The sequence below is a fragment of the Triticum urartu genome, chromosome 2A (assembly GCF_056163025.1).
Source record: "Triticum urartu cultivar PI428250 chromosome 2A, HENAU_Tu73, whole genome shotgun sequence".
In the NCBI taxonomy this organism is placed as follows: Eukaryota; Viridiplantae; Streptophyta; class Magnoliopsida; order Poales; family Poaceae; genus Triticum; species Triticum urartu.
Genome location: NC_141874.1, coordinates 741,519,413 through 741,546,510, shown reverse-complemented (window position 1 = coordinate 741,546,510; position 27,098 = coordinate 741,519,413). Strand labels below are relative to the sequence as shown.

General features: G+C 47.3%; 2 protein-coding genes and 1 pseudogene across 2 annotated transcripts; 2 read left to right on the top strand and 1 right to left on the bottom strand.

Annotated features, from left to right (window-relative positions):
* Positions 1 to 4,484: 4,484 nt before the first annotated feature.
* Positions 4,485 to 7,456, bottom strand: LOC147987524 (putative alpha-glucosidase Os06g0675700; annotated as a pseudogene).
* A 15,516-nt stretch (positions 7,457 to 22,972) lies between these two features.
* Positions 22,973 to 25,752, top strand: LOC125524374 (protein FAR1-RELATED SEQUENCE 5-like). Its single transcript, XM_087542418.1, has 8 exons — positions 22,973 to 23,050; positions 23,183 to 23,291; positions 23,393 to 23,436; positions 23,951 to 24,215; positions 24,335 to 24,821; positions 24,919 to 25,017; positions 25,156 to 25,366; positions 25,719 to 25,752. The coding sequence occupies exons 1-8, from the start codon at positions 23,007 to 23,009 to the stop codon at positions 25,750 to 25,752; spliced, it is 1,293 nt and encodes a 430-aa protein (XP_087398544.1). The 5' UTR covers positions 22,973 to 23,006.
* A 9-nt stretch (positions 25,753 to 25,761) lies between these two features.
* On the top strand, positions 25,762 to 26,760 carry LOC147987523 (uncharacterized). The gene is made up of 2 exons (XM_087542417.1): positions 25,762 to 26,006; positions 26,098 to 26,760. Exons 1-2 carry the CDS (start codon positions 25,785 to 25,787, stop codon positions 26,758 to 26,760), a joined length of 885 nt encoding a protein of 294 aa, XP_087398543.1. The 5' UTR covers positions 25,762 to 25,784.
* Positions 26,761 to 27,098: the final 338 nt, after the last annotated feature.

The window sequence follows — 27,098 nt, the reverse complement described above, 5'->3', positions numbered from 1 at the left end:
GGAGGAGGATCTAACCAGTGCCGGAGCCACATGTAAGCTGAGTAATCAATTGACTACCCAGCTTTTTGATAAAATCAATGTATACATGTATACATCTTGCAAAAAAATAAATAGAAATTTATATACTTGACTACACAACTTTAAATTGACTACACTGCATTGAACTTTTGGCACCGCCACTGGATCTAACGCGGCAGTCAAGCATCCCAGATATTGCACATGTCCCGGACAAGACGACATACTCCAAGTAAGATTTTTCTATTTTGGGTGTGTCGGATCCAAATCAGTTGGATGTCAAATCCAATATTAAGCTCATGGATGTCCTCCTAAATATGTTCTCAATTGTTCAGTGCGCACAGGTGATTAAAAACGCCTCCGGCCCCAATGAGGGGCACGAATACACGTGCATACGGCCCTGATTGTAATCCTGATGTACCTGCCGATCAATGATTCTGAAAACATTATAGCTCTGCCTGGATGGAAGAAAAGGTAATCATTCATCGACGCAAAACACAATTTCTAAAGTGGTACTTGATTACTTGTATGAATCGGCATGAAAAATTACAAGCGTTCAGTAAGTTTGTCAATCACCCTGTTATCTACGCTATTCGCTCCGCAGTAAGGGAGATTATTTTAATACTTATTCAACACTATACAGTTAGTAGAGATGGCTTGCTGGAATGATCTGATTGCTTATCCAGGATGCTAGTCTGGCCTGTAGAACAAATAGATCCAGGGCTAATCACCCTTTTAATGTGCGCCCAATGCCAAACTACATCCCGACATCCAAATAGCCTGTTCGCATAGCTGAAATCACATATTTACCTATGCTGAATCCGTACAATGGCCGGGGGCGGGGCGCGCTGTGCCCCGACGCTGGATTTTCCGGCGGTGAAACTCGTGCTGTAGCTTTGGCCCAGACATGCGGCTGATTCCGTGCCTCCTCTTGTACCAGCAACTCCCGCCTCCTGCTCAGATTTTGGTTCTCTCCATGCTCGGCCTCAAAAGAATCCCCCTCCTGCGCCGCCCAGCATGCTCCCAGAGATAAAGTAGGCGGACCATAGCCTAAGGTAGAATTGAGCATATACTAATAACACGAGCGATATAACTATTCGAAAATGTTAACGTCCACATGTGTGAGCGTTTGTACATCGCCCACACGCCTCCATCATCACTCATTTTGCCACGTATGAATAGATGATATCAGCAGAATTTTTTTTGGTTTTCGGCTTAAAAATATTGTATCTCCTAAATAAAAAAGCGAACTAAAATTCTGTTTTCATCATTAAATCCGTCTCGACGAGATCTTCAAAACTAGATCCCATATTGATATGTTTCAACGAAATTTTTTTTGCCAGAAGTTGCCACGATGTTTACACTGCAGTTGCTATGTGGCAATTTTAGTTTGTAGATCATGGCAATTTTAGTATTTTGATGATGACAACTCCAGTACTTTGACCATGAAAATTATTTTTTGTATGAACCATGGCAATTTTACGTGCATGTATCATGGCAATTTTAGTTTATGGTTCATGGCAAGTCTAATTTTTTAATTTCCCGTTTTGTAAATGTCAAAATTTACTTTTAAATATAGAAGAAAATAGCTGAAACATATCATGGCAACTTCAGTGTAAACATCATGACAATTCATATGCAATAGACATGGCAACTTTTAATCCAAATTTTTTTTCATCAAAACATATCAACATGGGATCTAGTTTCGAAGATCTCATCATGAGGGATTTAATGGTGAAAACGGATTTTCAATCGGATTTTTCGTTTAAGAGATAAAACATTTTAAAAACTGAAAATCCAAAAAGATTCCTACATGCATGCATGCGATGACGTGGCAATCTATTTACATTAGAGACGTGTGGTGCGTCTCTCTTCCTGCCACACGTGTGGCAGTTAGCGCGACCCCTAACTATTAACTGAAAATCTTACGAAAACAGCTGGCACATATCCCGATGTATATGGACGTACAGGATAAGCGGGCCAGGGTGCAGGTGCTCAATTCTATGTTCTTGGTAGGAAGAGTGGCGGCTAGGCAACCCCATCATCTAGCGGGAACAAGAGGAATCCGGACATCAAACCTGGATCTGTCGACTGGAGCAACGCGGGACCAGCAGCAAGAAGCCGCGCCATCCCAACACGCCTTCTCTTGTCTCCATCTCACCTTCTCTCTCCCTCGTCTCTTCTTCCCAGGAGACCGAGCCGGCATGGACATGCAGCATCGCCGCCGCCGGCCTTTGCGCCGCTGCGCTGGATCCTGACCTGATCCGCCTCTCCCCGGCGTTCGCCACTTCCCCGACGTTACCCACCTCCCGGAGCCCTTCCGTCGTCGCCCTGCATCATGTCCCGATCAGATCGGGAGCCCTGCTGCTCGATCTGAAGCCAAACGTGCACAGAGGGTTGACGAAAAGTAATGTCGAACCGTTTTTCTTCACTCACCGAAGATTGTGGATTAAATTAGCCAAAACGCAGGGATTTTTGTGTAAAATTCGTGACGACGTTGAACGGACGGAAACAATATGTGTTTTATTAGTAGGTAAAGATAAAGATAAGGCTAGCAAGCAACGCTCCTTACTAATATTTTTCCCACTAAAGTGGTCCCCACCCATGACTAAGATAGCAAAACTCAAATGCCACGTGTTGCAATTTTCTCGCCCCTTGGAACTGCAACTCTGTTGTACCTTGGCTTGTAAATACCAGACCACAACGACAACCCATAAGCAAGAACTTGATTTTTGAGGAAGCAAATCAGCCTGCGACGACGTCTATTTTTGTGAAACAAAATAAATCAAGGCATTGACCTATTTCGTCGACTATGAAATGGAGATCGAGCTTCTGGGCCCAATCCGATCTATTGTACGGTGTTCGTACCTTGATATATGCTCATGCATGTTCAAAAATGGCCTAGTGAGTGAAAGAGCATACAAATCCCTCTCCAACAGAAAGATTCTCAAGGGCCAATTTCAGATTAAAAAACACATGATTTGCTTCTCTCAAATGAGTAGAAGCTGCCTGATTAAGAACAATGCATGATAGAAGTTAGAACTAGAGACAATACTACCAATATTTAGTTTTTTATTCACGTAAAGAAATATGCACATTTGGTCTCGATGTTAATGGGACATGATGACCTTGATCTCGAACTGTTGTCTGATGACCAGCGAAAGCCCATTGACGCTGGACACTCCATTCGTCCGGGGACTTGGTGCGGGCTTCCTCGAGCTCATCGCTATTCACATGGACGGCTCGATCGGGAAGAGGAGTGGCTGATCAGGGAAGGCAGCAACGGAAGAGGAGCAGGACAGCGGATCGGGAGGGCGAGTTGTGGCACCTAAAAAAGATCTCTAACCTAGGCTCATGATACCGTGTTGATGTTAGAAGAATGTGATCTGGTATTTACAAGCCAAAGTACAACAGAGTTGTAGATCCAGGGAGAGTGTTTGGCCTCATGTATACTCCCTCCGTTCCGGGTTTATTAGGCCTCTCAGCATCACAAGCATGTCCCTTTTTACAAGGCCTCACTTTGGAAAGGTGCATGCATACAACCATTTTATTGGTTGCATTGAAAGCCATTGTTGTTGGTGTCATGGATGGAAAATTAATACTACACTTCATGCGTGCTTTTTCATTGGTTGCATGCATGTGAGAGAGTGCATTGGGAGTGAAATGGAAGAATTAATGTGAGAAAATTACTATGTGTCTTGCTCTAAGAAAAGTTGTCTTTAGGCCTAATAAATCCGGACGAAGGGAGTAAGCAAGAACTTGATTTTTGAGGAAGCAAATCAACCTCCCACGACGTTGATTTTTGTGAAACAAAACAAATCAAGGTATTGACCAGTTTGCGAATCAACCCGTGGTTGGATGATTAGGAGGACAGTGGTATCCCTAGCCCGTCAGATTTCAAGTCCTGGTGTCCACATTATTTTCTGGATTTATTTCAGGACTTTCGGCAATGTGCATTCAGGAGACGTTTTCATTAACTACGAAGGTGTGTACGTGCGTGTGTTCATAGGATGAGTGTATGTGCGTATATATGAACGTCTGCATCTGTACTGTATTAAAAAAAGGGTATTGAGCTGTTTGAGGAAGTAAATCTATTGTATGAGTGTTCCCTCTCCATAAAAGATGGTCAAAGGAGCAATTTCAGATTAAATCATCAAACAAAGCACGATTTACTTCTCTTAAATGAGTCAGAAGCTGCTGACGGTACTGAATGACCAATTAAGAACAATGCATGAGAGCTGGTAGGCGATACTACTACCTCTCTCTCGGTTTACAGGGCGTGCGCGTACCAATATAAACTTGAGATGATTTATTTTCAAACCGTATAATTTTTGTGTTATATAGTTTATATTAAGGTGATAAAATTGGCAACTTAGGTATACGCGTAGGACTTATAAACTGAAATAGAGGTAGTACCAATTTACAAAAAAAATTATTCAGATGAAGAACTGTGCATAAATGTCTCGATATTAATGGGACGTGACGACCTTGATCTCGAACTGCTGTCCGATGACCTGCGACAGCCCACTGACGGTGAACACTCCATTCGTCCGGGACTTGGTGCGGGCTGCCTTGAGCTCAGCGCCGTTCACATCGACGGTGAAACCCTTTGGTGATGACGGGAGCCCCATGAAGGCCACCTTGCTGATGACCAGAGTCCGGCTCGGTGCATACGAGTTCTGCACCACATGCGAACTCACTGTGGTCGTGATGATGCCCTTTCTATCCTCCGTGTTGCAGCTAAACCTCACCAGCGTCCAGTTGCCTCCCACCCCTCCCATCTCCGGCGACTCGCCGTCATCCAAGAACAGCTCCCCGCTGGCAGTGCCATTCTCCGCGAGCGCCAAAAGGAGGTGGAACTCGCTTTGGCGTGCGGCGGACGTGGTAAGGCCCGGCTGCTGCAGTGGTAGTATGTTGCCGCCGGCCAGGTGCACGTTTGCCGAGTCCGCTGGCGCTGGGAGCATCACTCGCTTGCCGGTCTGCAAGGAGATGGCGGGGGAGCGGCCGTGAAGACTAAACCACCGGCCGGCCGGGAAATAAGCATCGACGGTGGTAGCGCCTGGCTCTAACACCGGAGAGACAAGCAGGCCACGGCCTAGCAGGAACTGCCTGTCCACGGCGTAGGTGTCGGCATCCTGAGGATAGGAGAAGAAGAGCGGGCGCGCTATGGGTGACCCCGTCGTGTGCGCCTCATACATGAGCGTGTAGATGTAGGGGAGCAGCCGGTACCGCATCCCCAACGCCTTCCTCGCCGACTGTGCCGTCGACTCCCACACGTAGAGCTCTCGCCGGGCAGTTGTCTTCTCTGCATGCGCCCTGGCAAACGGGTAGAATGCACCAAGCTGTATCCAGCGGCTGCAGATTTCCTCGGTTGTGTTGCCGGTGAAGCCGCAGATGTCGGCGCCCATCATTGGGATGCCGAAGAGTCCAAAGTTGAGGATGGTGTTGATGGACTGCGCAAGCTGTTCCCACCGTCCGTCATTGTCGCCGGTCCAGTGAGCGGTGTAGCGCCCCGAGCTGACGAACGTGGCGCGACTGAGCACGAAGGGGCGGCGCGCCGTGTCCTTGAGAAGAGCATCATGCGTGGCCCGCGACTCGAGGAGGCCGTAGAGGTTGTGCGCATCGTACTCCGACACACCATTGAAGTGCACCGCGGAGACCGGCACGGTCTTGTTATTAAGGTTACGGTGAATGCCGGTGTTGTTGATGCGGTAGGGCGAGTCATCGTACTCGTTGAGCGGCTCCCATTCCTTGAAGTTGGAGGGCTCGTTCATGTCGCACCACAGCCCGTCGACAGGGATGGTTCGACGGAACTCCGAGATCTTCTGCGCCCAGTACTCAGCAGCGTGTGGGCTCATGAAGTCCGGGTAATAGACCTCGCCTGGCCACACCCGGCCGACATAGTTGGTGCCATTTCGCTGGAGGAACAGACCCACCGACTCATTTTGCGGAGGTGCTGCTTCTTTCTTGATCGCCGGGTCTATGATGACCACGTACTTCTGGCTGTTATTGTGCAGCCGGTCCACAAACGGCCGGAGCAGATTGGCCGGGAAGTTGACCGGATCCAGCGTGAAATCCTGGCCGCCGTCCATGTAGTCGATGTCCGACCAAATTGACTCTAATGGAATCTTGGCCTTGGTGTAGCCTGCGACCACGCCCTCCAGGTCAGCCACATTCTTGTAGCCATACCTAGACTGGTGGAACCCTGCATTGCAAGAAATAGCGTATCAGGCGAGTACAGCAGATTAATACTCCATCGGTTTGGAATTACTTATCATCAAAATGGATGTATTTAGAACTAAAATACATCTAGATACATTCATTTCAATGACGAGTGTTTCCGAACGGAGAGAGTATAAGCATGCACGGAAGTAGCAAGACGGCTGAGTACACTTACCGAATGACCAGTACGGCATGGGGGCAGGGCGACCGATGAGCTGGGTGTACTGGTCGACGACGGTGAGCGGGGAGGGGCCGGCAAAGAAGTAGAAGTCGAACACGCCGCCGATCACCTTGTAGGTGATGTAGGACCCGCCGTACTTTATGTCCATCCCGTTGGTGTTGAGGAGCAAAACGCCGTGCGCAGCGCCGCCGGGGCGCACATCCATGTAGAATGGGTGTGAGCTGTAGAGGTTGATGTCCAGTATGTCTGCCCTCCCCACGTCTTCGTTCCAGATCGTGAACGTGTCGTTCTGTTGGAGCCGGAATTTCCGTTTTGTCTGCTCCCCCAGTCCGTACAAAGATGCCCCCATGGCGGGCAGCGCGGACGTCACCTCCAAGTACCTGCATTATAGTTACACATGCCCATCACCACTTTGGCTACTTTACTCATCAACTAGTTACACCGTGTGTCTTGTATCATGTATTACGTACCGGCTTTTGAAGATGAGGGTGGCGGAAGTGTTGAAGAGGACGTCGCCGGTGGAGCGGCGAGAGACGGTGAAGCGGAACGGGGGGTGTGTGGATGGTGAAGGTCAAATCTGAAGACGCGCTGGACATGGTGCTGTTGCCGGGCAAGGAAGCATTGCTCAAGCCCGAGGAATGTAGCCAGACGTCCTCCGGCGCCGGTGCTGGGCGCGGGATAACGTCCTGGGGGACCTCCCATCGCGAACGGTCGGCATCGGTGATACGCACGTGGAGCCGGTTGTCCGTCTCTAGGCTACCGTCAGTCATGTCAAAATTAAAACAGTGAGGGATTTGTACCTCTCTGGAAAGAAAAAACACAACTCAAGATCAAACACGCTTACGTTGCAGTCAGATTGAGCCGCTTGACATCAGGCCCGAACTCCTCGGTCCCACCTACAAGTTTCAGCTTGGCTGACAGCACATTCCCTGACCCGGCGACCGACTGGACTTCATAGTTGGCGCCACAACAATGGAGGAGGCAGATGAGGATAGTGAGGAGTGCGAAAAGATCAGCAAATAACGAGATGATCGTCATCAGATGATATGATGGGTGCAACACAAGTGAGTGCCATTAGGTATTGGATGCGTAGCTTTATATAGACTAGTCATCATCTTCAATGTTTAGAAAGTTTCAAATGTTTGCCTAAGATTGTAAAAGGAGGTTAAGACTTATCGCCGTCCGCAATCTGGCCTCCGTGCACGTGGTCGCCGTCCGCAATCACGCCGTGATCTTTCTGCCTTAATTAGGCACTTCCTATAAAATCCCACGTTAATTACAGAAAATCTGAAAAGAGAGGCCATTGATTTGGTGGGTCCGAATTATAACGATTCAGATGTAACATTGAAATTCTCATGTTAATGAGAGAATATTAGAAAATAAAGGCCATTGATTCGGTGGGTCTGATTTTAATGATTTAGATCTAACTTACAATTATAATGGTTGAGATCTAATCGGAGAAATGTTTGATGCAATCTTATAATCAGATAAATGAAGTAGACCCTGATTTTTAAGGTCAGAAATCTTACGACTCAGATCTCTGTAATTATGGGTCAGATCTAATTGGAGAAAGTTTTGATTCAATCTTATAATCAGATAAAAGAAGTAGACCCTGATTTTTAAGCTCAAAAATATTACGATTCAGATATCTCTAATTATGGTTCAGATCTACTCGGAGAAAGTTTTGATTCAATCTTATCTATATCTATACCTACTATTAAAAGAAATAGGCATTCTTAATTTCGTCCCTGATTTTGAACCTTGATTTTAATACGTTTTAATCCGTTATATCATGTTGCCTTCGTATGTCGCTGGTGTTGTTTGCGAAATCACTAATTAAGGAGTACTCTTTGCAAAGATCACTCCAATTTTCCTAGTTGCGACAAGTGGCGTACATGCAGCGCGCCACTTGTCGCAACCTGAGAGTTTTCTCTTTTTTCGTAGATCTGTTTATTCAAAACGTTTTATCTCTCAAACCGTGCGTCCAAATCTCGAACTGCTTTCACCGTTGTATTCCTCGCGTCAAGAACTTCAAAACTAGATCTCATGTTGATAGGTTTTGATGAACTTTTTTTTTACGAAAGAAACCGGACGAAAAAACCGAACCGGGAGCATCGGTTTTTCCCTTTCCGAAAGACGCACGCCCGTGTCTCTCACGAAATCACAACCGTACCTCTCGCGGAAGCAAAACCATGACTCTCGTGGAAAAAAAAAAGAGAAAACATGTTTTTTTTTTCGTTTCCGAGGAGGCACGACCGTGACTCTCGTGAAAGCACAACCGTGACTCTTGCGGAAGCAAAACCGTGACTCTCGCGAAAGGAAAAATACAAAAAAGGATTTTTTTTTCCCCTTTCCGAGAGGCACTGCCGTGACTCTCGCGAAAGCACAACCATACTTCTCGCGGAAGCAGAACCATGACTCTCACGAAAGAAAAAAAACAGAAAACATGTTTTTTTTCGTTTCCGAGAGGCACGGCCGTGACTCTCACGAAAGCACACCCGTGCCTCTCGCGGAAGCAAAACCGTGACTCTCGAGAAAGAATAAAAAACAGAAAAGGCGTTTTTTTCGTTTTCAAGAGGCGCGGCCGTGACTCTCGCAGAAGCAGAACCGTGACTCGCGCGAAAAATAATAATAGAAAACACGTTTTTTTTTCGTTTCCGAGAGGCACGGCCGTGACTCTCGCGAAAGCACACCCGTGCTTCTCGCGGAAGCAAAACCGTGACTCCCGAGAAACAATAAAAAACAGAAAACACGTTTTTTCGTTTTCGAGAGGCACGGCCGTGACTCTCGCGAAAGCAAAACCGTGCCTCTGGCGGAAGCAAAACAATGACTCTCATGAAAGGAAAAAAAGAAAACATGTTTTTTCGCCTAAAATAATTTTTTTTTCAATTTTTTTCGATTGAAAAGCTAAGGAAGACGCGTGTGAAAAAAAACAAAATCTGAAAGGAGCGCCCAGAGCGCGACACGTGACGAATGGCTGAAAGCACACCAAATGACACTGATCGTTTCGAGGCTCCCGAAGAAACGCTCGTTAACTAGCTGCTCTCTGTTGTTTGTTTCTTCGTCCGTCTCATACTGGGCCGTCGTGGGCCTGGTGTCCATGTTGTGCAACTGGTTTTTGCTTCGTGTACGTAGCCATCCAATTTTCGTGCGTGTCCACGTAGAATCCTACTCCTACTGAAAACCGAAGTGGTATACATATCTGAAACCGATTCCGTTAGAACGAGAAGCTATAAAGGAAAAGCAATCTGCTAATCCCCTCGAGGTCCCGTTGAATTCCTGGGCACGCTCGGTGGTCGTTCCTATGCCCCCGGTCCTAGGCAGCCCTGCCGCGGTACACACCGGCTTGGAGATGTGACCACGCTTTCGTGCAGCACATCCTATCGGTATTGGAATAAGCCACATCGTCTAGTGCACTCAGGCTCGTCGGGCGCATTAGATGTGCTGGATGTGCGAAACGCACTGTTGCGGTCGGACTCGTCTGACACGTTGGCTGCGTACCAGACATGCGGGACGCAACGGAAGCATGGTGCGTGTGCGTGTGTCTGCATGCATGCAAAAGCTAGCTAGTTAGGTGGTTGCCGAGTCACTTAGATCAAGGAGTGAGTTTAGGCCCTAGCTAGTAATGCATGCGTGGGTTGTTGCGTGCAAATAGTTCGTGGGTTAGAGCATCCAATAGACGCTCAAAAAAACGACGCGCTAAAATAATTTTACAGCGCCATTTTAGTAATTTTAACGCGCCGTGGCTGATTCAGTCCAGCAGACACACAAAAATATAGCGCGTAGCGGACGGCGCGCAGCGGTCTAGCAGATGCACTAAAAAAATAAAGCGTCACAAATATATCTACAACAAACAGGTCCCTAACATTTACAAATAAATCCATCTGACCAAAACAAAAACGCAATTAGCTCCCCAGTTGTTGGATCGTTGAAATCACCGGCCACCGCACGCGAGCTAGCTTGATGCACAAACACGAGCTAGCTAGCTTGGCTTCCCTATCAGCGGGCTTGCAATGGATCGGAAACTGCAAGCTCCGCATGCAACACTAACCTTCGGCCACAGGGAGGCTGCGAGCAGAGGGGCAACGGCGGCTCCCGGTCAGCATGCGCTCCCGGCCGGCGAACTCGAGGCGGCAAGCTCCAGCCGGCGAGCAGAAGGGCAGTGGCGGCTCCACCCCATGGCGGGAAGAGCAGATGACGAGCACACAGAGGAGTGGCGGCGGCCGGCGGCCGGCGGCGGCGAGCTGCAGGAAATGGCGGAACGAGCAGAGGGAGCGAAGCGGAGCGGAGCAGCTAGTCTTCGCGCGTCATTGTCCAGCGCGCTGTACGCCGCGCAACAAATATCCCGCGTGTGATGCAGAAATTCCTAGCACGCCGGATGGATTTTACAGTGTGCTGGCTTTTGCTGCGTTTGCTGAAGATGCTCCACGCGCTAAATTAGCAATTTTTACAGCGCGGACTACTTTTAGCGCATCTGTTGGAGATGCTTTTAGTGGCCGGAAGTGATGCATGCATGTATGGATTAGTGGCCATTGCCGGGTCATGTATGCTTGCGCGCTATGCTGCTGTAGGACTACAAAGCAAGGTTTTGGATCCCAAGCGCTCCTTTTTTCTCGAGGGTCATCGGAATTTGCGGTTATCACGGTAACCGCGAAATTCCGAAAAAAACTCGGGCAAAATTTAAAATCAAAATTCAAATATTTTTAACATCGATATACTAACCAATAGGTATCATGAACAATTCCCTGCCTTAGTGGTTACTGGACCGCAGTTACAGCTAGCTCGTACGTTGCGATTTCGACGCCTGGTCATTGCAGTATTTTTTAAACTTTTGCATTTTTTAACATCGATATACTAACCAATTGGTATCATGAACAATTCCCTGCCTTAGTGGTTACTGGACCGCAGTTACAGCTAGCTCGTACGTTGCGATTTCGACGCCTGGTCATTGCAGTATTTTTTAAACTTTTGCATTTTTTCTAAAAAAATTTACAACTGCGCAAGGCCAGACTCGAACCCTCGACTAGCTACTAAGGAAGGGAGGCCTTTGCCAGTAGACCACCAGTTGTGTTGACATAGAGGAGGTGCCGCTTATTTAAGTGGACAGTGAGCGTTTGAATTCAAAAATTTCAAAATATTCGAGATATTTTGCTCGGTATGAGTGTTTCTCGAGGGGCGGCGGTAACCGCGCGAAATCGCGAAATTTCGCTCGGTACCCAAAACGCTGCTACAAAGTACGGCCACAAGTATGTTTGTAAATTGAGTTGGTTCTCTGGGAAAAGAACAAGGGCTGTGTGTGCAGCTGGGTGTTCGTCGACGGAAAAACTCCAGTGTGCCTCGTTGCTTCTTCTACATCCAGCTACAAGAGAGAGAGAGAAAGAGCTAGTTAGGGCTGCGCCAATATTTGGTATACAGAGCTTCGGTGCGATCCTGCCGGCGGCCCTGTCGCTTGTCCCTCACGGTGGTGGTGGCGGGGCGATGGCGTTGCAGCTGCCGCTGACGATGACGAACTACACCGCCTGGGCGATCAGGGCGGAAGCTATTCTTGACGCCCAGGGGAGTGCGGTGGCTCTGGTGAAAGGCGTGGGAAGAGCAAGACGGCGTGGGTGGCGATGCTGGGGGCGCTGCCGGAGACTCCCTCAAGGTTCACTTCGTCGGCGCCGATCATGTATGGGCGGCGAGGCTCGGGACGCTGCGCGGCGAGTTCGATCGCCTGCGGATGGACGACAGCGCCGAGTTGAACGACTACGCCAGGAAGGTCAACGGCATGGCGGCGAGGTACGCGGTGCTCGGCTCGATGCTCAACGACGCGGCCATGGTGAGGAAGCTGCTCGACACCGTGCCGGACTGGCTGTAAGCCGCCGTGGCCGAAATCAAGCAATTCTGCAACATGGAGGAGATGGCATTCGAGGAAGCGCTCGGACGGCCCAAGGCGTCCAAGGAGCGGACGCGGGGGTGCGTGCAGGCCGGCGGCGAGCGCGCAGACGGGCAACTGATGATGACCGCGGCACAGTGGGCGGCTCGGGAGCGACGGCAAGGCGGACACGGTTTCGGCGACCACGACAACGACGGCACGACGAGCACTACATCGGGAAACGGAGGGAAGCGCCATGGACACTGTTACAAATGCGGGGAGCACGGGCACTTTCAACGCGAGTACCCGCAGCTGCGAAAAGGACCAGCCGCGGAGCAGGCTCTCATGGCCGAAGTCAACGTCGATGACGACGGACTCCTCTAGGCCGTGACTTAGAGGGTATATGTTGCAATAAGCCACGTCAGTCTCGCCGGGCACGTCGGGTGCACAGGACATGCGGGACACAGCGGAAGCTTGACGTGTGTGCGTGCGTGGCGTGCGTGTGTGCGCATGCATGCAGTAGCTAGCTAGTTAGGTAGTTGCCGAGTCACTTGGATCAAGGAGTGAGTTTAGGCCCTAGCTAGTAGTTCATGCGTGAGTTGTTCCGTGCAAGTAGTTTGTGGGTTAGTGGCCGGAAGTGATGCGTGCATGCATGGATTAGTGGTCACGTCCGGGTCATGTGTGCGTGGGCACTACGCTGCTGTAGGACTACAAAGCACGGCTATGAATGTGTTTGTAAATTGAGTTGCTTCTCTGAGAAAAGAACAAGGGCTGTGTGTGCAGCCGGGTGTTCGTCATTGGAGAAACTGCAGTGTACCCAGTTGCGTCTTCTACCTTCAGCTACGAGAGAGAGAGAGAGCGCTAGTTAGGGCTGCGCCTAACAATCGGCTGGGTGACGGGAGCTTGCTGTCCTCTCATCCCAACAGCGTCGTGGGCGACACTGATGAGAGGCAAGTGGGAGCTCTGCTCCTGGACGAGTTGGAGGCCTCCGCGACTGGTCGACGAGGAGATCAGGCCGCACGACGGGGCGGAACGGCGGAGGGAGTGGTGTAGGGTGACATGGCAGGGTGGCGTGGTCTAGACATTCTCCTACAAGCGACAACTAGAATCTGCGGCAGGGTCCGTCTCCTAAGCCGTCGCCCATGTGATGCCTACTCCTCGCCATGGCTACGGCGTCCACCCCGAGAACGGCGTCAACTACTTAGCGTTGTCTCCTCAAATATAAATTACCTCCGTAGATACATGGGCTGCCTCCAAACAGCACTCCCCATTCTGTCTAGTTTGCTACAGGATCTACATAGTAGTGAATAACAATGCTGAATCGGAGTTGCATATGTGATGTGGCTTATGCGTTACGGGTGTTGCTTTGGGTGAAGCGTGCTGAATTGGAGAGACGGGGATGCATTGTTGGGGAACGTAGTAATTTTAAAAAATTTCCTACGCACACGCAAGATCATGGTGATGCATAACAACGAGAGGAGAGAGTGTGATCTACGTACCCTTGTAGACCGACAGCGGAAGCGTTAGCACAACGCGGTTGATGTAGTCGTACGTCTTCACGGCCCGACCGATCAAGCACCGAAACTACGACACCTCCGAGTTCTAGCACACGTTCAGCTCGATGACGATCCCCGGACTCCGATCCAGCAAAGTGTCGGGGAAGAGTTCCGTCAGCACGACGGCGTGGTGACGATCTTGATATACTACCGTCGCAGGGCTTCGCCTAAGCACCGCTACAATATTATCGAGGATTATGGTGGAAGGGGGCACCGCACACGGCTAAGAATATGATCACGTGGATCAACTTGTGTCTATGGGGTGCCCCCTGCCTCCGTATATAAAGATTCAAATGGGGGGTGCGGCCGGCCAGGAGGAGGGCGCGCCAGGAGGAGTCCTACTCCCACCGGGAGTAGGATTCCCCCCTTTCCTAGATTGAATAGGATTCGAGGAGGGGGAAAGAGGAGAGAGAGAAGGAAGGGGGGGCGCCGCCCCCCTCTCCTTGTCCTATTCGGACTAGGGGGGAGGGGCGCGCGGCCCAGCCCTGGCTACCTCTCCTCTCTTCCACTAAAGCCCACTAAGGCCCATATACCTCCCGGGGAGTTCCGGTAACCTCCCGGTACTCCGGTAAAATCCCGATTTCACCCGGAACACTTCCGATATCCAAATATAGGCTTCCAATATATCAATCTTTCTGTCTCGACCATTTCGAGACTCCTCGTCATGTCCGTGATCACATCCGGGACTCCGAACAAACTTCGGTACATCAAAATGCATAAACTCATAATATAACTGTCATCAAAACCTTAAGCGTGCGGACCCTACGGGTTCGAGAACAATGTAGACATGACCGAGACACGTCTCCGGTCAATAACCAATAGCGGAACTTGGATGCTCATATTGGCTCCCACATATTCTACGAAGATCTTTATCGGTCAGACCGCATAACAACATACGTTGTTCCCTTTGTCATCGGTATGTTACTTGCCCGAGATTCGATCGTCGGTATCTCAATACCTAGTTCAATCTCGTTATCGGCAAGTCTCTTTACTCGTTACGTAATACATCATCTTGCAACTAACGCATTAGTTGTAATGCTTGCAAGGCTTATGTGATGTGCATTACCGAGAGGGCCCAGAGATACCTCTCCGACAATCGGAGTGACAAATCCTAATCTCGAAATACGCCAACCCAACATGTACCTTTGGAGACACCTGTAGAGCTCCTTTATAATCACCCAGTTACGTTGTGACGTTTGGTAGCACACAAAGTGTTCCTCCGATAAACGGGAGTTGCATAATCTCATAGTCATAGGAACATGTATAAGTCATGAAGAAAGCAATAGCAACATACTAAACGATCGGGTGCTAAGCTAATGGAATGGGTCATGTCAATCACATCATTCTCCTAATGATGTGATCCCATTAATCAAATAACAACACATGTCTATGGCTAGGAAACATAACCATCTTTGATTAACGAGCTAGTCAAGTAGAGGCACACTAGTGACGTTTGGTTTGTCTATGTATTCACACAAGTATTATGTTTCCGGATAATACAATTCTAGCATGAATAATAAACATTTATCATGATATAAGGAAATAAAATAATAGCATTATTATTGCCTCTAGGGCATATTTCCTTCAGCCTCCCACTTGCACTAGAGTCAATAATCTAGATTACACAGTAATGATTCTAACACCCATGGAGCTTTGGTGCTGATCATGTTTTACTCGTGGAAGAGGCTTAGTCAACAGGTCTGCTATATTCAGATCGGTATGTATCTTGCAAATCTCTATGTCTCCCACCTGGACTAGATCCCGGATGGAATTGAAGCGTCTCTTGATGTGCTTGGTTCTCTTGTGAAATCTGGATTCCTTTGCCAAGGCAATTGCACCAGTATTGTCACAAAAGATTTTCATTGGACCCGATGCACTAGGTATGACACCTAGATCGGATATGAACTCCTTCATCCGGACTCCTTCGTTTGCTGCTTCCGAAGCAGCTATGTACTCCGCTTCACATGTAGGTCCTGCCACAACGCTTTGTTTAGAACTGCACCAACTGACAGCTTCACCGTTTAATGTAAACACGTATCCGGTTTGCGATTTAGAATCGTCCGGATCAGTGTCAAAGCTTGCATCAACGTAACCTTTTACGATGAGCTCTTTGTCACCTCCATATATGAGAAACATATCCTTAGTCCTTTTCAGATATTTCAGGATGTTCTTGACCGCTGTCCAGTGATCCACTCCTGGATTACTTTGGTACCTCCCTGCTAGACTTATAGCAAGACACACATCAGGTCTGGTACACAGCATTGCATACATGATAGAGCCTATGGCTGAAGCATAGGGAACATCTTTCATTTTCTCTCTATCTTCTACATTGGTCGGGGATTGAGTCTTACTCAATTTCACACCTTGTAACACAGGCAAGAATCCTTTCTTTGCTTGATCCATTTTGAACTTCTTCAAAACTTTGTCAAGGTATGTGCTTTGTGAAAGTCCAATTAAGCGTCTTGATCTATCTCTATAGATCTTAATGCCCAATATGTAAGCAGCTTCACCGAGGTCTTTCATTGAAAAACTCTTATTCAAGTATCCTTTTATGCTATCCAGAAATTCTATATCATTTCCGATTAGCAATATGTCATCTACATATAATATCAGAAATGCTACAGAGCTCCCAGTCACTTTCTTGTAAATACAGGCTTCTCCAAAAGTCTGTATAAAACCAAATGCTTTGATCACACTATCAAAGCGTTTATTCCAACTCCGAGAGGCTTGCACCAGTCCATAAATGGATCGCTAGAGCTTGCACACTTTGTTAGCTCCCTTTGGATCGACAAAACCTTCCGGCTACATCATATACAACTCTTCTTGCAGAAATCCATTCAGGAATGCAGTTTTGACATCCATTTACCAAATTTCATAATCATAAAATGCGGCAATTGCTAACATGATTCGGACAGATTTAAGCATCGCTACGGGTGAGAAGGTCTCATCGTAGTCAATCCCTTGAACTTGCCGAAAACCTTTTGCGACAAGTCGAGCTTTGTAGACAGTAACATTACCATCAGTGTCAGTCTTCTTCTTGAAGATCCATTTATTCTCAATTGCTTGCCGATCATTGGGCAAGTCAACCAAAGTCCATACTTTGTTCTCATACATGTATCCCATCTCAGATTTCATGGCTTCAAGCCATTTAGCGGAATCTGGGCTCACCATCGCTTCTTCATAGTTCGTAGGTTCATCATGATCTAGTAGCATGACTTCCAGAACAGGATTACCGTACCACTCTGGCGCGGATCTTACTCTGGTTGATCTACGAGGTTCAGTAGTATCTTGATCTGAAGTTTCATGATCGTTATCATTAGCTTCCTCACTAATTGGCTTAGGTGTCACAGAAACCGGTTTCTGTGATGTACTACTTTCCAATAAGGGAGCAGGTACTGTTACCTCGTTAAGTTCTACTTTCCTCCCACTCACTTCTTTCGAGAGAAACTCCTTCTCCAGAAAGTTTCCGAATTTAGCAACAAAAGTCTTGCCTTTGGATCTGTGATAGAAGGTGTATCCAATAGTTTCCTTTGGATATCCTATTAAGACACATTTCTCCGATTTGGGTTTGAGCTTATCAGGTTGAAGCTTTTTCACATAAGCATCGCAGCCCCAAACTTTCAGAAACGACAACTTTGGTTTCTTGCCAAACCATAGTTCATAAGGCGTCGTCTCAACGGATTTTGATGGTGCCCTATTTAACGTGAATGCGGCCGTCTCTAGAGCATATCCCCAAAACGATAGCTGTAAATCAGTAAGAGACATCATAGATCGCACCATATCTAGTAAAGTACGATTACGGCGTTCGGACACACCGTTACGCTGTGGTGTTCCGGGTGGCGTGAGTTGCGAAACTATTCCACATTGTTTCAAATGTACACCAAACTCGTAACTCAAATATTCTACTCCACGATCAGATCGTAGGAATTTTATTTTCTTGTTACGATGATTTTCAACTTCACTCTGAAATTCTTTGAACTTTTCAAACGTTTCAGACTTATATTTCATTAAGTAGATATACCCATATCTTCTTAAGACATCTGTGAAGGTGAGAAAATAACGATATCCGCCACGAGCCTCAACATTCATCGGACCACATACATCTGTACGTATGATTTCCAATAAATCTGTTGCTCTCTCATAGTACCGGAGAACGATGTTTTTGTCATCTTACCCATAAGGCATGGTTCGCAAGTACCAAGTGATTCATAATCAAGTGGTTCCAAAAGTCCATCAGTATGGAGTTTCTTCATGCGCTTTATAACGATACGACCTAAACGGCAGTGCCACAAATAAGTTGCACTATCATTATCAACTCTGCATCTTTTGGCTTCAACACTATGAATATGTGTGTCACTACTATCGAGATTTAATAAGAATAGACCACTCTTTAAGGGTGCATGCCCATAAAAGATATTACTCATATAAATAGAACAACCATTATTCTCTGATTTAAATGAATAACCGTCTCGCATCAAACAAGATCCAGATATAATGTGCATGCTTAACGCTGGCACCAAATAACAATTATTTAGGTCTAATACTAATCCCGAAGGTAGATGTAGAGGTAGCGTGCCGACTGCGATCACATCGACTTTGGAACCATTTCCCACGCGCATCGTCACCTCGTCCTTAGCCAATCTTCGCTTAATCCGTAGTCCCTGTTTCGAGTTGCAAATATTAGCAATAGAACCAGTATCAAATACCCAGGTGCTACTGCGAGCATTAGTAAGGTACACATCAACAACATGTATATCACATATACCTTTGTTCACCTTGCCATCCTTCTTATCCGCCAAATACTTGGGGCAGTTCCGCTTCCAGTGACCAGTCTGCTTGCAGTAGAAGCACTCAGTTTCAGGCTTAGGTCCAGGTTTGGGTTTCTTCTCTTGAGTAGCAACTTGCTTGCTGTTCTTTTTGAAGTTTCCCTTCTTCTTCCCTTTGCCCTTTTTATTGAAACTAGTGGTCTTGTTGACCATCAACACTTGATGCTCGTTCTTGATTTCTACCTCCGCAGCTTTCAGCATTGCGAAGAGCTCGGGAATAGTCTTATTCATCCCTTGCATATTATAGTTCATCACGAAGCTCTTGTAGCTTGGTGGCAGTGATTGGAGAATTCTGTCAATGACACAATCATCTGGAAGATTAACTCCCAATTGAATCAAGTGATTATTATACCCAGACATTTTGAGTATATGCTCACTGACAGAACTGTTCTCCTCCATCTTGCAGCTATAGAACTTATTGGAGACTTCATATCTCTCAATCTGGGCATTTGCTTGAAATATTAACTTCAACTCCTGGAACATCTCATATGCTCCATGACGTTCAAAACGTCGTTCAAGTCCCGATTCTAAGCCGTAAAGCATGGCACACTGAACTATCGAGTAGTCATCAGTTTTGCTCTGCCAGACGTTCATAACATCTAGTGTTGCTCCAGCAGCAGGCCTGGCACCCAGCGGTGCTTCCAGGACGTAATTCTTCTGTGCAGCAATGAGGATAATCCTCAAGGTACGGACCCAGTCCGTGTAATTGCTACCATCATCTTTCAACTTTGCTTTCTCAAGGAATGCATTAAAATTCAACGGAATAACAGCACGGGCCATCTATCTACAATCATACATAAACAAGCAAGATACTATCAGGTACTAAGTTCATGATAAATTTAGGTTCAATTAATCATATTACTTAAGAACTCCCACTTAGATAGACATCCCTCTAATCCTCTAAGTGATTACGTGATCCAAATCAACTAAACCATGTCCGATCATCACGAGAGATGGAGTAGTTTCATTGGTGAACATCACTATGTTGATCATATCTACTATATGATTCACGCTTGACCTTTCGGTCTCCGTGTTCCGAGGCCATATCTGTATATGCTTGGCTCGTCAAGTATAACCTGAGTATTCCCCGTGTGCAACTGTTTTGCACCCGTTGTATTTGAACGTAGAGCCTATCACACCCGATCATCACGTGGTGTCTCAGCACGAAGAACTTTCGCAATGGTGCATACTGAGGGAGAACACTTCTTGATAATTAGTGAGAGATCATCTTTTAATGCTACCATCAATCAAAGCAAGATAAGATGCATAAAAGATAAACATCACATGCAATCAAATATAAGTGATATGATATGGCCATCATCATCTTGTGCTTGTGATCTCTATCTTCGGAGCACTTTCGTGATCACCATCGTCACCGGCGCGACACCTTGATCTCCATCGTAGCATCGTTGTCGTCTCGCCAATCTTAAGCTTCCACGACTATCGCTACCGCTTAGTGATAAAGTAAAGCATTACATCGCGATTGCATTGCATACAATAAAGCGACAACCATATGGCTCCTGCCAGTTGCCGATGACTCGGTTACAAAACATGATCATCTCATACAATAAAATTTATCATCATGTCTTGACCATATCACATCACAACATGCCCTGCAAAAACAAGTTAGATGTCCTCTACTTTGTTGTTGCAAGTTTTACGTGGCTGCTACGGGCTTAAGCAAGAACCAATCTTACCTACGCATCAAAACCACAATGATAGTTTGTCAAGTTGGTGCTTTTTTAACCTTCGCAAGGACCGGGCGTAGCCACACTCGGTTCAACTAAAGTTGGAGAAACTGTCACCCGCAAGCCACCTATGTGCAAAGCACGTCGGGAGAACCGGTCTCGCGTAAGCGTACGCGTAATGTCGGTCCGGGCCGCTTCGTCCAACAATACCGCCGAACCAAAGTATGACATGCTGGTAAGCAGTATGACTTATATCGCCCACAACTCACTTGTGTTCTAGTCGTGCATATAACATCAACACATAAAACCTAGGCTCGGATGCCACTGTTGGGGAACGTAGTAATTTCAAAAATTTTCCTACGCACACGTAAGATCGTGGTGATGCATAGCAACGAGAGGGGAGAGTGTGATCTACGTACCCTTGTAGACCGACAGCGGAAGCGTTAGCTCAACGCGGTTGATGTAGTCCTACGTCTTCACGGCCCAACCGATCAAGCACCGAAACTACGGCACCTCCGAGTTCTAGCACACGTTCAGCTCGATGACGATCCCCGGACTCCGATCCAGCAAAGTATCGGGGAAGAGTTCCGTCAGCACGACGGCGTGGTGACGATCTTGATGTACTACTGTCGTAGGGCTTTGCCTAAGCACCGCTACAATACTATCGAGGATTATGGTGGAAGGGGGCACCGCACACGGCTAAGAATATGATCACGTGGATCAACTTGTGTCTATGGGGTGCCCCCTGCCTCCGTATATAAAGGTTCAAATGGGGGGGGGGGGTGCGGCCGGCCAGGAGGAGGGCGCGCCAGGAGGAGTCCTACTCCCACCGGGAGTAGGATTCCCCCCCTTTCCTAGTTGGAATAGGATTCGAGGAGGGGGAAAGAGGAGAGAGAGAAGGAAGGGGGGGGGGCGCCGCCCCCCTCTCCTTGTCCTATTCGGACTAGGGGGGGAGGGGCGTGCGGCCCAGCCCTGGCCACCTCTCCTCTCTTCCACTAAAGCCCACTAAGGCCCATATAACTCCCGGGGGGTTCCGGTAACCTCCCGGTACTCCGGTAAAATCCCGATTTCACCCGGAACACTTCCGATATCCAAATATAGGCTTCCAATATATCAATCTTTATGTCTCGACCATTTCGAGACTCCTCGTCATGTCCGTGATCACATCCGGGACTCCGAACAAACTTCGGTACATCAAAATTCATAAACTCATAATATAACTGTCATCAAAACCTTAAGCGTGCGGACCCTACGGGTTCGAGAACAATGTAGACATGACCGAGACACGTCTCCGGTCAATAACTAATAGCGGAACCTGGATGCTCATATTGGCTCCCACATATTCTACGAAGATCTTTATCGGTCAGACCGCATAACAACATACGTTGTTCCCTTTGTCATCGGTATGTTACTTGCCCGAGATTCGATCGTCGGTATCTCAATACCTAGTTCAATCTCGTTATCGGCAAGTCTCTTTACTCGTTACGTAATACATCATCTTGCAACTAATGCATTAGTTGTAATGCTTGCAAGGCTTATGTGATGTGCATTACCGAGAGGGCCCAGAGATACCTCTCCGACAATCGGAGTGACAAATCCTAATCTCGAAATACGCCAACCCAACATGTACCTTTGGAGACACCTGTAGAGCTCCTTTATAATCACCCAGTTACGTTGTGACGTTTGGTAGCACACAAAGTGTTCCTCCGGTAAACGGGAGTTGCATAATCTCATAGTCATAGGAACATGTATAAGTCATGAAGAAAGCAATAGCAACATACTAAACGATCGGGTGCTAAGCTAATGGAATGGGTCATGTCAATCACATCATTCTCCTAATGATGTGATCCCATTAATCAAATGACAACACATGTCTATGGCTAGGAAACATAACCATCTTTGATTAACGAGCTAGTCAAGTAGAGGCACACTAGTGACGTTTGGTTTGTCTATGTATTCACACAAGTATTATGTTTCCGGATAATACAATTCTAGCATGAATAATAAACATTTATCATGATATAAGGAAATAAAATAATAACATTATTATTGCCTCTAGGGCATATTTCCTTCATGCATATGTATGTGTTTTGCTCGTGCGTGCCTGATGTATGTGCCTTGTATTGGAAATATGAGCAATTTATCGAGAGGGGCGTTTTGGAGCTCGAGCTCAGCTGCACCCATAATCTAAGTCGTTGATATTTGCCTTGGGATGTGAACAATGCCAGCTGTGCTGTCAGATACGAGCGTCGGGTAAATAGGGAAACGCCCAAATACAGTAGGAAACATTGGGCAATATGTGGGGTCGAGGCGAGGCAGGCGGACGGACGTCGCGGCGGCTCGGTCTGGGCTGTGGATCAGCATGTTGGCTTTCCTTCTAGGCCGGAGACCAGGAAGTTACATTTTCCAGTCTGTGCCTGGGTTCAGATAATGTGTCCGGGACGGTGGGCGGAATCTGTGCCGTCGTGTCGGTCCAAGGGAAACGCCTCGTGCGCACGGGCAACAAAAAAACATTTGTCCATCCCCTTTCCCCAGCTTGTTCTGGAAGAGCCGTGACCGGCGGCGTAACCTAGAGAGCGACTTGAATGCGATATTGCTACCGGGCAGTGCCGCACGGAGTTCCTGGTCGGCGGTGGCTGCGTTTGCAAGGCAGGATACCGAACTATGGAGGCGGAGGGAATGGAGTTCCTGCTGGACGCGGTGGACAAGTTTGTTCCGGGCAGATCTCTGCAACTTTTGTTATCCTGTACTGCATCCAGCGCCTAGCTTTAAATTCTGCTCGACCTGCCTTGCATACGAATCTGACCTCTATTACCGGCGAATTGCCTTTCCTCGCGTAGATTTTCCGTACGGGAGGAATTTGCTGACAGCCTTGAGCATCCAGATCCAGTGCCGCTCCTCTATCTGCTGCAGAATGGGGTGCAGCTGAAGATCGCGTTGAGGGCAATGGTGAATCTGGGCTAGCTCAGGTGGATGACGAGGGCGTAGCTGCAGACCGACCACATGGTGAACGTCGTCCCAGTGGTGAATCTCCAACGAGGTCCGCTCAGTCAACTGACAGGGTGAATCCGCAAGCCCCCGGGTGGACAAAAAGGTAAGAGCACGTGCTCTCCTCCCTTGGTCTTTGTCATTCAACAGATGAATTCACATGAGCATCACATATATGTGAAAAATTTATAAACTGAGATAGAAAACCACCAAATAGGTCCTAAATGATGTCATGAGCACCGTGGGTCGATTTAGCAATACCTCTTGAAAAATAAACTGAATTGAGGGACCAGATAGGTTTGCAGAATTTAAATACACCTGATGGCAGTGCAATCATCTTGACAATGACAAAAAATTAGTCAGGTAGCCATGTTAGCAAAATGAAAGTTCACAGCAGAGATTTCTTCCTTTTATGGTGATAATATGAAATCAGTGAAATCTGCATGAAATGACATAACATTGTACCGTACTTCTGTTTGTGTATATTCATTTTTGGCTGATGTGCGATCTGAAAAGGAAATAATACTGTGAATGGAGAACTTGCTGGATGAATCGTCATAGCTCAATTGAAGATTCAGAGAGATTGGATACATTTAACGTTTACTGCCATGCAAATTCAGGCTGCGTCTCGGAAGCACGCCACCCGACCGAGTCCCATGCCCATCGAGGATGAGTGCTCTCGAGATTTCGATACACAAATATGCGGAGCAGCCTAACAAGAGTGTCGTTAGGCCTGATCTGGGGCTTAGTTTCGATTCGCTTAGCGAGGCATATGACTTCTACAACCTATATTCTTGGGAAGTCAGTTTTGGAATAAGATATGGAAAGAGCAGACTCAAAGCCGAGCGGATGAAAACCATGCAGGAAATTGTTTGTGGTTGCTCGGTGAGTTCATATTTTCATTCCAACATAGAAAAATTTAGATACTAGTGTGTGTGAGCAAGATTTCGTCTCGGACATGGTGCAATGCTAACTGTTGACATGTCTTCCTTTGTGGTGTGCAGGGGGAACCTGAATCCGAAAACAGTAGGTCCTGTAGATGTGAGTGCCCTGCTCTAATCAGGCTGCTGCGTGCATCGGACAACAACTGGTACATAACAGAGTATCGAGCGAGTCACAACCATTCGATGTCTCTGACAATGGGAGAGAAGGTGCACTGGCCTTCTCATAAGCACATTGATGTACACACCAAGGATTTGATAAAGCAACTAAGGGAAAACAATGTTAACCTTGGGAAGGTTTACAACATTATTGGGAGCTTCTTTGGGTCAGTCGAGAAGGTACCTTTCACAAAAAGGACGCTGAGAAACATTTGTGGGAAGATTAGCCATGAGCAAGCTGAGGACGATGTCCGGAAAACACTTCATGCGTTTGCTGACATCCAGGCCAACGATCTAGGATTTACCTATGTAGTGTTGGCAGAGAAAGACAACAAGATTAGAAACCTCATGCGGGCTAATGGCAGCAGCCGGATGCAATACAAATTCTTTGGTGACATTCGTCACGACTTACAGGACCAACTTGTACGATATGCCATTTGGGCTATTCGTGGGAGTTAACAACCACTACCAGAGCATCATACTGGCAGGGGTTTTGATGCGTGACGAACAAGAAGAGAGCTTCGAATGGGTGTTCGAGGAGTTTGTCCGGATGATGGGCGGGCCAGCGCCGATGACAATACTCACAGGTATTGGGGGGCGGTGAGAAAATTATTTGTTCTGATCCTTCTCAACTTGGACGGTTTTCTTGAACAAAAAAATGTCATTGATCAATTCATACTTGTGCACCTGAGATGTCTGATTCGAATCTTCTTATTTGTTTACAGATCAATGCAGAGCTATGGAGGTTGCAATCAAGAAAACTTATCCTGATACAGTACACCATTGGTGCAAATGGCATGTCCTAAAAAAGGCAAAGGAAACGCTAGGACCATTGTACGCCAAGAAGAGTGACTTCCAGGCTGAATTTCACAAAGTTGTGAACCACATGCTAACTGAGGAAGAGTTTGAATCAGCCTGGGGAGCTCTCCTCGACAAGTACAATTTGAGGAATCATAACTACATGACCCAAATTTATGAAACCAGAAGGAAATGGGCGAAACCATATTTACGGGGTGTTTTCTGTGCAAAAATGACAAACACCCAAAGGAGCGAGAGCGCAAACCACATGCTGAAATCGTACATGCCCCCAGCCAGCCCAATGCATGTATTCGTCCGACAATACTTGAAACTGTAGTTTGATCGAGAACGGGACGAAAGCTACGAGGAGAAGAGGACTATGATTGTAAGTACATTCTTGCCATACACACTATGCTGATCTTGGTTCGTCGTATTGATTGGGGATTTACTGGATGCGATTCTTATGTACACTGCTGTGTTTTCATTGCAGGGCGGTGCTGTCAGACGTACTAACCTTGCAATAGAGCGTCATGCCAGCAAGGTTTATACAAGGAGCATGTTTGAGGAATTTGGGCGACTACTTATCGAAGCAACCGCATACAATGTTACTGAAGGGGAAAACATGATGAAGTACATCACCACTCACAACAATGCGGCAAAAAGAGAGAAGTGGAGCAGAGTTGAATATGAGATTACCATTAACGAGGACAAATCAATATTCACGTGCGAGTGCGGCCAGTTTGAGCACACGGGGTTGCTGTGCAGCCATGCCTTACGAGTAAACTGCCATAAAACATGTTCCGTCTGATATAAAAATGTATGCAGTAACTAAAAAACCCCTCACAAACTAGTGGTTTTCTCTCATGCAGGTCATGGAAATTCTTCATCTTGAAGAGATCCCTAAATACCACGTCGTAAAACAGTGGACAAAGGACGAAAGAGACATACTACCAGGTCACCTAGTCCAGTACCAGAGGGACAATTCACAGAACATGTCGTTCACTTGCAGGCATGCGACACTCTACTTCAAAGCCATGGAAGTCGTGCGGATGGGGGACGCAAGTGCTGCATGCTATGACCACGTCAATGCTGCCCTTGATTCGGTGATTCAGAGTGCAGCGCCTTTGGCAGAGAAACGGGATGGACTGGCTTTCGAGGATCGCGTGATTCCAACGGCTGATGTCAGGATGTCTGCCAACGGCGAGCAAGCAAATGCTGATCGTGAGGTCGACCATTGCCCAAGTGCCGGAAATTCTTTCAGCACGAATGCCATGCAGTGCCTCACAACACCAGAGAAGCGTAGAGGGCCTGGCAGGCCTACAAACAGCAGGGACAAGGCGCCATATGAAGGACCGAGTAAGAGAACAAGGTTCTGCAGCATATGTCGGCGCGAAGGGCACAAGAAAACGACATGCCCAGAAAGAGGGGATATGCCGAAGAAGCCACAGAAGCCTGGGAAATGCAAAAACTGCGGGATAGAAGGGCACCGACGTACCACGTGCACGAGACCACTTGGGTTTGCACAGAATTGATATAGGTTTCTAAGTTTATGTGATTTTCGAGTTGGTTTGTAAACTATGAAAGAGTGGGACGCACACGATCTGTGCCGAATCCTTGTATACCGCTGTGCTGAGGTTTTCTGTGCTTATCATCCGGCGAACTTGTTTACTTCTGTACGTGCTGTGAGAAAACTGAAATTGCTAGTGGCTGTAACATTAAGAATAAGTAGCTGAGTTGAGAGAACCTCTGTGCTTGGTGGTCGGTGTCATGCGAATAAATCTTTGCTTCCAGTGGGTGACGACAGAATTGGTGGCCTGAATCCGTTTACGACTTGTTTGCTCGACGACATGGACGCAACGTTAGCGTGTGC